Source organism: Mercenaria mercenaria, chromosome 15, assembly GCF_021730395.1.
Source record: "Mercenaria mercenaria strain notata chromosome 15, MADL_Memer_1, whole genome shotgun sequence".
In the NCBI taxonomy this organism is placed as follows: domain Eukaryota; kingdom Metazoa; phylum Mollusca; class Bivalvia; order Venerida; family Veneridae; genus Mercenaria; species Mercenaria mercenaria.
The window spans coordinates 10,488,103-10,502,100 of record NC_069375.1 but is presented as its reverse complement, the minus strand read 5'-3'; the positions used below and the strand labels follow the sequence as shown (position 1 = coordinate 10,502,100).

The 13,998-nt window shown below is 33.8% G+C and overlaps 1 protein-coding gene across 1 annotated transcript in view; it reads left to right on the top strand.

The window, feature by feature from the left end:
* LOC123563663 (E3 ubiquitin-protein ligase UBR4-like) overlaps positions 1-13,998 on the top strand; it is a 148,208-nt gene extending 134,210 nt beyond the window's left edge. The window contains 16 exon segments of the mRNA XM_053524052.1: positions 75-354; positions 509-699; positions 1,582-1,654; positions 2,427-2,536; positions 2,721-2,820; positions 3,512-3,640; positions 5,111-5,200; positions 5,613-5,735; positions 6,289-6,422; positions 6,607-6,732; positions 7,226-7,420; positions 7,869-7,953; positions 8,983-9,122; positions 9,419-9,512; positions 10,187-10,343; positions 10,864-13,998. Coding sequence (XP_053380027.1) covers positions 75-354; positions 509-699; positions 1,582-1,654; positions 2,427-2,536; positions 2,721-2,820; positions 3,512-3,640; positions 5,111-5,200; positions 5,613-5,735; positions 6,289-6,422; positions 6,607-6,732; positions 7,226-7,420; positions 7,869-7,953; positions 8,983-9,122; positions 9,419-9,512; positions 10,187-10,343; positions 10,864-10,928 — 2,092 coding nt within the window. The 3' untranslated portion in view covers positions 10,929-13,998.

Genomic DNA, 13,998 nt, shown 5'->3' with positions numbered 1-13,998 from the left:
GTGTAACATATTGAATCCTGGTTGAAAACTAATGCAGTATTAACAAAGAATCACTTTCCTGTATTTCTTAACAGATTGGAATCCATCAAGGACCTTGTGTTAGGCAAGCCTCTAATGCTTGTCCTTTTAAAACTTTTCTCTTTCGCTGTGAACGTGAAAGCAAACCGGCAAGAGCTGATCAAACCGGAGTTAAACGCAATCACAGTGATGCTTGGGGCACTGAACCTGGCATTGTGGGCAGAGCAAGAAAGTGGCTCAACTGCGACCAAAGGACAGACAATAACAGAACAGATTTTACAGATTATGGAAACCATTTTGTTAGAAGCTAGTTCCCAGTCTACTGATAGATACACCGTAAGTATAAGAAATATCTTTGTAAAAACATTGTAAGATTAAGAAATAACTTTGTAAATGCATCTTTTTATCATTGGAAATATAGAAACAGATTTCAGCTTTATATAGATAAATATCTTAATAAAGTTCAACATATTGATACTGACCTTTGTAGGAGTTTTCGAAACTATGTGGGGATAAAACCCAGCTGATGATGTTACTTGAACGTATCAATTCACCATTTGTACGATCAAACACAAGTGTACTCCAAGCACTGATGAGGCTCATTCCATTCCTTGCATTTGGAGAGGAGGACAAAATGTTAACACTTATCAACCACTTCAAACCATATTTGGACTTCAACAAGTATGTCATAATTTTTCATTTTACAGACTTTCGTCATACAATTACTCTAAGGGGTCTTCAGATCCAAGCGAATAAGGTTGTCGACTTTGAATTAAGGGGAGGGAAAGTGGGGATGTCTAGGTAATATATCCATTCAGCTAGGTTGTAGATGTTGGTGATTCTATCCAGCTGCCTGTCTAGGCCTGAGATAATGCTGGAGGGCACATGAGTTTTTCCCTCTACCATTTAAAGCAAGGAAAGTCACCACTTGACTAAACAAACAAAGAAATATTAAATACTCTGACTTATCATTTTCTAAAACTTCAGTTAGAAGTTTTACAATTCAAGAAAAAGAGCTTTAGTCCTTCAGTAATGTGGTTAGGATTTCATGGCTGCATTTGAAAAATCATTTCTGTGATAATGAGACCCAATAGATTAATTTTTGCAATTACTAAATAATAATTTGGGATATCATCTCATCTTTAAATGTAAAAGTGTAGAGAAATTGTCAATACTGATCAACAAATGCCTCTGTAACCGAGTGCTTAAGGTTGCTGACTTGGAATCACTTTCCACTTACTGCTGTGGATTAGAAACCATGCTTGGGGTGTAGAACTCTTTCAAGTAAGGACGTCTTCCAGCTGACTTACAGAAGGTTGCTTGTTTTACCTAGATGCCCGCTTGTGCCTGAAATAATGCAGGGGTCTCCTACCACAGTCACAAGTTGGGAAGTTGCCATATGATCTATAATTGTGTCATTGTGATGTTAGACCCAACAAAAACAACTCCCATTGCACCTTTTCCAGAAATACAGTTTTGTGGTGTATAATAATGGATGCCAAGGCAGCTTTTATAGTTCAATAGGATATTTATATATTTTCTGTTGTATTTTTCATACTGTAGGTTTGATGCGGAACACAGCCATGATGAGAAAGTTCATTTGGATTGTTTCTGTAATATAGCTGCCGGTATTAAGGTATGTTTGTTTCTGTTATGTGAGGCAATATAGTAAGGGAAAGACCTGAGAATACAGAGGTTAAAGTCCTGCATTCTGTCTTATTTAGGCTATACACACTACAAGCTTCATCTCGGAGGTTCATAGATGTACAGATTCAGTAAATGTCTAGCCATTTTTATATGCCTGTTTTAAAAAAACCAGACATGTCATGTGATTGCACATATGTCCATCCGTCATTCAGTCATAATTTGTGTCAAGGGCATAAATTCATAACCATTAAAGGTATTTACTTTAAACTTAGCATATAGGTAGATCGCAATGAGGCAATGTGCATATTGCGTGAACTGGCTTGGTAAGTCAAAGGTCAAGGTCACAAATTGAGCTCAAAGGTCAAATCTGTCTATCATATCTCATGTCCGGAGCATAGCTTATCAACCATTCAAGGTATTGACTTAAAACTTGGCATTCATGTAGGCAGTGATAAGACAATATGCAGAGAACATGAAACTTGTTTGTATGTTTAAGGTCAAGGTCACAATTTAAGCTCAAAGGTCAAATTTATCTGTCATATTTAGTGTCTGGAGCAGAACTTATTAACCATTCAAGGTGTTAACTTCAAACATGTGATGTAGGTAGGTGGTGATGAGATGATATGCAGAGTGCATGAACCAGGCTGGTTTAGATATTTATATTCTATTTAATATTCAACCTACTGTAGAACCTATGATGTAAATTGATTAAAACTGGTGTAAAAAGTCAAATCTTGATGTAAATGAAATATCTATTTCAGAACAATGACAATGGGGTACAGCTGAAGAATATGATAGTTGAACAAGGGGTGGTGAAAATGGCGCTAGATTATATACTTGCACATGCTCCAGAGGTCAAAACTCTCCTTGCGTAAGTTGATATGTTCCAGTACATTTCAAACTTGGTAGTGTGTATTGAATAATTATAACCTGAGGCTTTAAGTCATGTACTAGCATTTGGATAGAATTATAATGGACATACTTTTGTATAACACCATAAAGGGAACTATTTGAAGAAATTGTCATCTAATTTTTCTGATTTTCTTACCTTACAGGACTGACTCTGATATATGGAAAGATTTTCTCACGAAGCCATCCCTCAGTTACATTTTGAGGTTATTGACAGGAATCTGTGATGGTCATGAAGCAACTCAGGTATGTAACTTTTAAACTGACTTCTTTAACCTTTAGCCTGCTGTCGGCAAGTGATTCTGCCTTTGCGACCAGTGCAGACCAAGATCAGCCTGCATGTCCGTGCTGTCTGATCATGGTCTGCACTGTTGCTGTTCAGTCAGTAAGTTTTCAGTGAACATCCCTTCAAATGATAATGGTACTGCCCAAATTAAATGATGGACCAGTCCATTTTGGAAATTTAGCTGGTAAAATGGTTAATATTTTTTAAAATTCCTGTACTGATATGTTATGAGTATGTAAGGTCAGGTCTCAGCTTGATTTAAAATGTTCATTACTGTGATGAGAAGTGAGCTTATATCTCTGTGTGTATGTTTGGAAGCTAGCTTTATGGGCCACTTCTCCAGAAGACTGTTTGTAAATTTCTAGTATGAGGATAATGTAAGAAAAAGAAAGTGGTTCAATTCTGTAAGCTTCCCTGGTTGTTCATGGGGCAAGATGTAAAACATCCATACACCAGACCCTTATTCCAATGTTAGTCATTTTAGGGTAGGTGCAAGGACTGGAACTTTCAATGGCTGGTCTAGTATTCAGACGATGTTACCACTGCGTCTTCTTTAACACATAGTCCAGTACACCTCTACTCTTTTAATTATCATGTTAAACTGCATAGATAACCTGTTTAAAGAAACTTTTTTTATTCATTTACTTTCAGTTGGAGTTAGGCAATCACTTGATACCGATACTTCACAAGTTAGAACAAGTGTCCTCGGACAAACATATTGGCACTCTGGCAGAAAACTTTATGGAAGCTCTTAGAAAGAACCCCACTGTTACAGCCAAAGTAAGTTATTATGGTATAAAGCTTTTATATTCTGCCATCTCCTAGCCATTCTTTTTTTAAACCAAGTTTAAATAAACGGTGACTATTATGAAATTCCTTGGCCTGTGATCGCGTGTTGTGTGTGTGTTAGTGGGGGTGCGTCCACAGACCAAGTCCGGAGATATCTGCTATGCATGCAGGATTTGAGAACTTGTGCACGTTGTATGACCGTAAGTACACAATTCTGGAAAAACATGTGCCCTAGGTCAATAGGACTAATTGGAGGTCAACAGTCAAAATCAGAAATGAATAAGACTTGGTCCTTAGAAACTATTTCTCTTTCACATAGAGGATTTTGATAAGTTGCCAATGCTTTCATCATCATAGATTGCATGCGAAGAATATCCTTAAATTTTAGTCAAGTCACAACATTAAAAAAAGAATACAAGAATAATAATTATTTATATAGCATATTCTATATCAATATAAATTATATTGATATAATGCACATAATTTGTCATATAAGGTATTTACATGCGACTAAACAGGTCTCTGTGGTCAAAGTCAAGTAAACTTAGAGGAAATGAACGAAAAAAAACGTTGTACCAAGTCATTTTTTTTACATGCTAAGGGTTGAATGATATAACTTTGAGCAAAAACAAAAGAAAGTTCACGTTACATTAAGAAAGGTATGTACCATCCAAGGTACCATTGTCCCTAGTTATATTGTCAAGGTACTATTCGAGCAACAAAACAGAACAAGTTATCTGCTTGATCATACATTTCTTCTTTCATGATGAGGATTTGCAGTCTTTGAAAATTATACAGCATCATGAGAAAACATGAAAATGGTGTACCTTCTATTAGAATTAATATCTCCTTTGTTGTTACCATTTAAACATACATATAGCAATTGAAATTTGTCATTACATCGAGGAAAAAACGAGATCACTTATCATAGAAAATAACAAGCAGCTACAATGAATTTTGAGAGTAATTTACCACTCTACCTGAAGAATTAAAAGTGTGATATTTATAACAATTTGCTTTTTGTGTATTTGTCATTTTTTTATTTTTTATTCATTTAAATTTGATTCTTTCAAAGCATTAACTCCTTATTTACTAAAATAACTTATATTGGTCAATTTATAATTGACCAGAGAATAACCAAGACGACTTTTGGAACAACATAAATGATATACTTTCACTTTAGGTGTATTAATAAGTTATACTCACTGTTAAGGAGTTTTTTGTGACTAGAAAAACAAAACACTTAGTTATTACTAAACAACCACAAAATTAAAATTCCATTTGCAAATACAGGTGCTAGAGTAAAGAAATTTGCTGTGACGGGCGTATATTGTGACATTCTTGCACTCTTGTTAAAATTCCAAAGTTTAAACTAAAACTGTTAGTGATATTTTAAATTCGCTTGAATGATCTAAACTGTATTTATATAGATATATATCATACGTAATGTTGTTGTTTTAGATAGAGGAGGTGCGCCAACAAACCAAGACCGAGAAGAAGAGACTGGCTATGGCAGTCAGGAAGAAACATCTTGGTGCCCTTGGTATGACGGTAAGTACACATATTTTGGAGATAATGTGCTACCTGTGTATATAGACTGGGGAATGGGTGGTCTTTATTTACATGTTAAAACACTACAGGGTTTAAATTGGAAATAAGACATGGTCTTTAGAAACTGATGTTCTCTGTTCACTGGTTGTTTCTGCCATAGCTTTCATTGTATTTCATAGATTGCATGCTAGAAACATATATTCTTAAATTTTTTAGTCACAGTCACAAAAAAAAAAAAAAAAAAAAAAAAAAATATATATAAATATATATATAATGCACATACACTTTGTCAAGGTATAAAGGTTATTGAATCAAATATGGTGATTGTGGTAAAGTAATAAAGTATTGAAGAGGAATGAAAGAAAAATAAACATGAAATCATGCACCCAATGTTTAGCTTGATTTATTTTAGACAAATGCTAAGGGTCAGGTGACAGTGAAAGCATCAGTGTTGAAGCAGATAGAGGACATAAAGGAGGAGACAGGACTCACATGTTGTATATGTAGAGAAGGGTATAGATACCAACCTCAAAAGGTACTGTCATTGTTCTGCTATAATTATACTTCTTGTGCAGTTCCTGCCCAGCTAGCTTAGTTCGTAGAACATAAAACATGTAACAAGTTTATCTGCTGATCTTATACAGTTTTCTCTTTGATGATTGTACTGAAGACTTGCAGTCTTTTAGAGAAATTTAACAGCTACTTCTGAGCTAAAATACTATTGAAAAATGGTGATAGACTTGTATTAAACTAAGAAATATCATCCTTTGGTGTTCTGTTGCCATTTGAAACATACATATTAGAGCATATTGACCCATAGTTCTGTACATACATACAGAAAATAACAATGTCTTGATCCATAGAAAAGTTAGACAAGGAAGAAAAAGTGAACTTTTTGCAAGTAAATCCCCTGCTGTCTGAATCTAAAATTTAAGAGTATTGTCAATGAAACAAAACCTTGCTGTTTAAATGTGACAAGAAAAAATATTGTCAGTTCCTCTTCAATATCTGATTAAATTCATTAAATTCTGAATGCCTTCAGAAAGCTAATTCACTGCCTTTAATAAAATAATGTGCTATTTTTTTAGGTTCTGGCCATTTATACATTCACCAAGAGAAGTAACCTGGATGACTTTGAGAACAAACAACGTAAAACAATTGGATATACGACTGTGTCTCACTTTAATGTAATACATGTAGACTGTCATACTGCAGCTGTTAGGTATGGGAGAAAAATTCTTACAATCTCAATATAATTTTCCTACTTTTCTTTCTGTATATCTTATTTTACCATTATTAAAATCCTCTTCAAAGTAGAAAAGATTCTTATAATTTTGATTTCCTTAAGTATAGAAGGAATTTGTAGGTTAACACGTTTTAAATTGGTGGTGTTTGGTTTCATTTAGACATGCTCGTGGTCGAGAAGAATGGGAGAGTGCAGCTTTACAGAATGCCAACACTAAGTGTAATGGTCTGTTACCCCTGTGGGGGCCTCAAGTTCAGGAGTCCGCTTTCGCTACATGTCTTGCCAGGTATAATTTAATATTTTTTTAAAACAGTTCATGTCTTTAATTCTGTCCTCATTACAAAGTAGTAGGGTATCATGTCAGGTGTCTGATATGTTATGAGTTATGCACCTTTTTTTACTTAGAGTTACAGGTTAAAGTTGTACAAATGCACTTTTTCTCTATCTCAGTTAATACTGAATAGATTTGATACACAACTGTAAAATTGTTGAAAAATACACTAAATCGGAACAAACACACACAAATACTCATAACATAGTAAGAATTCACAGTATAGCCTACGAAATCAAAATGAACATACGGTGATCTTAGTTACCTTTGACCTTTTGTGACAGTACCCTTTAATGATATTTCACTGAAGAGCTGTTGTAAAGCCTTACTGGTTTCGTATCAGAATATAAAGTTTCTATTCCATTGTTTATCAGCTGACAACATACCCGTAATAAAACAACACCTGTCATAGATGTACATAATTATTAGGATTATTTTTAACTTGCAGACACAACACGTATCTACAAGAGTGTACTGGTGTAAGAGATCCTAGTTATCCGTTCAACATACACGACCTGAAGTTATTACTACTGAAGTTTGCGGAGGAGAAATCTTTCAGTGACGACAGTGGTGGTGGCGGTCGACAGAGCAACATGCATCTTCTGCCCTACATCATGCATATGTCACTCTATGTGATCAACACGTAAGTCACTTTTTCATTGTAGGTGTCTCAGTTTTGTATAGATTGCAGGGAAGGCACTTGTCCACCAACCTTTGGTAAGAAGTGAATGTTCCCCATAACTGGACATTACATCTTATACTTTTATCTTCTATCTCTATTCATGTAATTATATGTATAAACTAACTTGTGTATAGTAGTTTCAGTTGTAAAATTGTTTCTTTACTATATTTGAAGGAAATACTTTTGCAATTAAGATTTACTTTTCCAATAAAGATTACTGATATGTTGATAGTTTGAAGGTAAAATATATGTCCTGGACCTTAAAGTGTTATGCTCAATTCATTGGCAGTTGAGTTTGTATAATTTTTATACCTTTTAAAATATATCACTGATGAGCAACAAAAATTGCAAAAATTGAAATTGACTCGTACCAATATGCTAAATCACTTCGCACCATTGCTACTTGTAGAACCAGATCTGGTAGTAGGGAAGACAAAAACTTGAACAATTTCCTTGAATCAGCCAGAGACAGATGGATAGAGAACTGTTTCGAAGTGAGTATTGTTTGACTGATTTTGTAATTAGATTAGCTGACTGAAATTTGTAGTATCCATTTTCAAAACAGTACCTTGTCATTTTACTCACTACACTAATCAGTCTATGTGATTACTAATTGTAGACTTTTAATAGACTCAGAAAGGCATTCCTTATTATACCACCCTTTGAAGAAGAGTGGGTATATTGTTTTGCTCATGCCAGGGTATTGGTGGACCGTTTGGTTTCCTATCTGTAACTTAAAGAATGCTTTGGACTACTGTGTTCAAACTTAATAAAATGATTGTTTATGGTCAGTATATGATCCCTGTCTTTTTAGAGGTCAGTAGGTAAAAGATGATCTAGAGACTAAAATAGCTAGAGAAACTTTGGCCTATTGCCTTCAGACTTCATCTGTATTAGAATGATTGATTTTGATTTGTAGATAACCACCATTGCTTTGAGGGCCAATGGTCATGTTGAACTGTATCCACTTGATTACAAAAGAACCCTTTGGCCTACAGTTGTCAAACTTCATAGGATAATTGCTTGTGGTCAAATGTCAAGGTCACATTGACCTCAAGACTGAAAATGGTTTCAATTAAAATTTTATTGGATGTCTGTAGTCAGTAGATGACACCAGTTTTATTTTAAGTCAGTGCCACAGCATACAAAATTAATTACATAGCAATTGCCTCTGTCCTGGGGACAGTCGGCAGAAGCCCTTGTTTTGCTGTTTTCTTGTCAGAGGTACATGTATAAACATTATGCTTCAAAGAGAATGTTGAGAAATTCTCAACTAGCGGTATAAATTGAAAAGTTAAATTTTTAATGCACAGTTTCTGTTTAAATGTCAAATGTTAAATGTGATGGTAGGTTAATGCCATTGTTTATATATAAGTTGCATGTTTTACACAGGTGAACATCACATGTTAGATGTGTGTTATACATGTACATATTAGCATTGTATGCATAGTTTGTGCATTGTATGTGTTGAAATATAGACAATATATATCATGTTTGTTGAAAATGTGTGTGTTTCTTTATAGACTGAAAGCCCAATGTACTGGTGTGTTGTGGCTACACATCTATACTCACCAGACAAGTGGAAATCTGTGCGTACAAAGTTCCTGGAACGTCTGGTTGTCGTAGCTCATGTACGAAATACCATTACCATTGGAAGCAAAACGTAAGTTGATGAATATCTATAGATTACCATATTGTACCTTATGTTACTTTCATAGTGTTATAAAGTTGCTGATTTAATAGGAAAGCATGTTAGTTCCATTATGAAGTCAGGGGCATTGTTAGCTTTTCTAACAACTGTTACATTATGTTTATCTGGTCTATAGCGGACAGGTAAATGATTGGTACATGGTGAAAAACTGATGATGAAGTTTTAGAAACAGTGATACCTTTTGTAAAAAGAAATGTGAAATAAATCATTTTAAGCACATGTTGCTTACAAATTAAATGTGTTTTCAGGGTTACTGACAAAACAGTAAAAGACTATACTGTCTACAAGCCATACCTCGTCTTCTTTGGTCTGATTGATGGGTTGTACCAGTACATCTATAAGGTAAGTTTGGTTAAACAGTTAATTTCAGTAGAATGGTAGCAGATCAATTCTTTTAAAATCTGGAATCAGCCTGTTCAATTTAAGTTCATTTTACTGAATATTTATCGAGTTAAGTGTGAAAAAGCATCTTCTGAGATAAGATTTCATTTGTTTATCTGTTGATTTTAACAAGATATCAGACTACTTGGGAGAGTTTTAAATCTGGTTACTTTCATAGATTATTGATACATATGATGTTTTTATCAAACTGTTACTTTAAATTCTAGTTGTTTGATTAATTTTGTTTTTTTTGCTGTGGGTAAGAGTATGTTGATGAACAGAGTATAAGTCAATGAACAGGGTATAAGTTAATGAATCTTGAAAGAAACCATGAACAATTTGTGTTGATCAAAATTAGTTCATTACAAGGAAACTGGACCATATTGATTTTGGATTTTATATCCAAGTTTCACTTAAGACAAAAATTTGTGGTGAAAAAAAAAAACACTGTGTCTAAATTAATTTCTTAATATTCGTTTTACTTGTAATGTTGCAAAGTTTTAATTTGACATGAAAGTCTGCCACAGAGTTTGGCTGACTAGCGTTATTGTAATGTGTATTCAGTCCTCTAAAAATTGGTAAAGACTCCATTACATCAAGAACTTAGACATGTTTCTGTTTTTACCTGATTTCAGAAGGTGACTGTTAAAGATGATGACTGGACAAGGAGCCTGGCTGATTACATTCGTAACAATGACAGGGCTGTGTTGGAGTCATGTGATAAACTTCTTGCGGCCTACCAGGATGAAATGTTGCCATGCGAGTCTACTGCAGAGTTTGCAGATGTTATGGGTATGTACATGCTGTCACTCTATATGTAACAATAGGGAGTTCAGAGGAGCATTGGAAAAATATCTTCTTGAATTCAAGAATGTGTCACAAGTGAATGGTACCATGTGAATTGTGTTATAAATAAATGGTGCCATGAATGGTTGGTGTCATGAATGAATAGTGTCATAAAAGAATGGTGTCGGGTATGAATAATGCCATGAATGAAAGTTGCTGGAATTGAGAGATTTGTCATTTTATGTACAGTTTTTACTGTCATATGTTTGTGGGTTTTTTTTCTTGTTTCAGACATAAGATATTTAATCTGGACATATAGTTGTGGAAACAAATCAGTTGCAGAACTATATAATTTATAAGACATATGCTAAGCTGACAAAAACATAACCTGGCATGCAAGCATAATTTGAAATTGTACCAATTGTACCATATTAATACGTTTTATTTGTCCATTTCTTAGTTTGATGTTCACTTTTAGTATATACAAATGTAATATATAAAAAATATTTTTTTTTCTCATTTACAGGACTTCTTGAAGACATACCAGACCCAGACAAGTTTGTCACAGATCTGCTACAGTCTTTACCCTGAAACTAGAAAGAGATTTTAAAGGGACTTTTTGCATCAATTCTGGACATACTGTGTGTTTTTTTAAAGTGACTTCCTGCATCAGTTGTGGACTTAGTATTTTATAAAACTTCCTTCAGCTTTTGTGAACAATATCATAGTATTTATTTGTGAAGTTAGTGAGTTTATTCACTGCTCCTCTATAGTGCCCCCCCCCCACGTCCGATTACACTTAGCCTTAAAATAAAAATACGAAGCAATGAAGAAGAGAAGTAGTAGTTTTAAAATGTTACTTATTTCACCCTAATAGTATCTGTCTATGCTTTAGATATTGTTCATACATGTATTTATGATCTGGTTATTTGCATAGTGGAATGAAGTTTTGGAACAGTTCCTGAAATTCTACAAAAATGGATATGTTTCATCAAGTCATGTTGTAACTGCTACTTTTATAATTATGAGACTAGAAATAAAATGGGGCTGATGATTTATGCTAACAGTATAGGTCATCTTTAACTGTTCAAACGTTTTATTTCTGGATCTTCAGACGCTATGTACATGTAACTGTATTTGATTCCACATACAGAAAGCCTTCCCTTCCCCCACCACCTAAAATTCTCCCAGCCAAAATATAAAAAAGTTTAAAATTGTTTTTGATTCTATAGATTTCATCAATATTGTCTGCACCTTTTTGAACCCCAGAACTGGCTTTGCTTATTTTGATGATACACAAAGACAATAATGCTTTATATATAAAAATGAGTATTTATGCCATTCTTATAACAAGCATGAATTTGATAGCTTTGCTTCTATGGGTTGTTAAACCAAATGGTTTCTATCAATGGCTTTAAAGCAGTTTAGCTTAGACAGACTCTGACATTAAAGACAAGGTTATTCACCAACAGTTATATATCTTTATGTGTTACCTTCTTTAAATAAAGTTATTATTAATTTTTTGAAATAGCTTCATTTAGAAAACTAGACTACGTTGATGTAAGAAAGGAAAGTTGTCTGTCCCCCAACCAACAGCCCATGTATCACAGTATCAAGATGAGTGTAATGTCTTCTGGTGTTGAGTGCATAGATGAAAAACGAGGAAGAACAAGAAATGCATTTTTCCAGATTTTCATTTAACTGAAAAGTCATTTACATTATGTTTGTTTCTGTAACAATCTTTTTGTTCCCAGGTCATTTCCTTATGTGCAAAATATTATTTAGCTATGGGGTTATGTACCTCCATAATTTCTGTATTTTACTCTATATATTAGTCACCTGTTTGCAGTTCGTGCTATATGACCAGTGTATATTCAACACTATATTTTGCTGGGCTAAAGTCAGAAGAAGAAAAAAATTATGCATAATTTATTTTAAATGTCATGTATTGAAGCACTTACGAATGTTTGGTAACAGCTTTAATTATTGACCTGTAAGCCATTCAGTAAGTGTATGCTTAAGACAAAAAGAAGTTATATTAACAAAATTACTTTCAAAACAATGGACTTGTTGCTTGTCATGCTTTGGTTTGTTAACTTAAGGAGGTAGGTTACCTTGTTACAAGGGTAAATTCAAATTAGTTGAACCACAGCATCTTTTTGTATTTCGTGTAATATGAAGTTTTAACTGCTAAAATCTCAGTTTCGTTTGTCTCTGTCCCTTCAAGTTCATTTTTTATCCAGGTTTGAAGAACATGACCCTCCAAAGGTATTTCATATTGAAAGAAGAAGGAAAATACGGATATTTAACACTTTTCAGTGTATTTAGTTTCACTGATATCCGTAGAAGTCAGCATAATCTATAATTTTACTAGTAAGCACGTTAGCTTTCTAATATAAGCTTAAAATGTATATGTCGCGGGGCTCGTGTTTCCATGGTAACACATTTTCTCTCATTTTTAAACAACTATGTATAAAAATAGGGATTTCCGATGGCTTCAGTGCCATTCTATTAATGACTAACATGGAATATTTGGGTAATATTATTAGCAAAATACAAAGCACTATACATGGTACCCTACTTTTCTTAAAGTTTAAAGTAACCATGGCAACAGAGATGTTTAAAATGGCTTATATCTTGCTTTTTGTCGTAATTTCTTATAAAATAATATTGAATAAGGTTATCTTTCTAGTTGATGTAGCTTTAAAACATATTATTTCTAACGTAAGTTATATTTTCGTGTTATCTGCATTTATTCAAGCAAATTTCTAAGCTTAAAATACTTACAGCAGTACCCCTCGTCTGGCATTTTTCATGGAAAAATCGTTCAGCATGCTACTTTTATTCTCATGGATATTGTTGAAATGAAAATAAAAAGCCGAAGCTGTGTTTCTTAAATAGACTAGTGTCAACGCTTTTGAATTTTACATTTAGATACATAGGTCACGGGCTTCGTTTCCATGGTAACATCAATTCAATTCAAGAAGCCACAATTTTCTACTGAAATTTGAACAATTTTAGATCTTAGTTTTAGTATATAAGTTACAAATTATCAACGGAACCTGTAAAATAGGTATTACAGATCAAACTGCTAGATTTTTTATTTGAAAATGGCCGTAACAAGTAACCTCTCGCCCAACTATATTCCAAATAACATTGGTTACCATCATCCATTTTCTTACATTCCGCATAACATTTCAATATAACTAGATAAAAGAAGCAAAATATTGATTATTATTCAGAGCAAAAGATTCATAAAAAATATTTCAGCAAGTAATGGTTACTTGAAAATAGTTTGAATAAAGAAAATGCACAGAATTACCTTCTTTCAAGATAAAAGCTATTAATTTTGCGCGGTAACTGACACGTAACGTCATGACGTCAATGACGTCATTTAAAGGCAACATTGTTTTGAAGCGTTTCTGCGGCAATTTATTCATTATTTCTGCATTATTAAACCATAAAGCGTCAGATCGAAGACAGGTCTATGATTTGTTTTCAGAAGAATGAATATACAAACACATTTAGTTTGTCGTAAACGTCGTCGTAAATCGTCACGTTAGCTTCCGGTTGGACATGCGCACATACAAATATAAAGGTAACCTACCTCCTTAATGGTGTATTGTGATTCTCAGAAGTTAATAAACATCTTCCCTCTTCA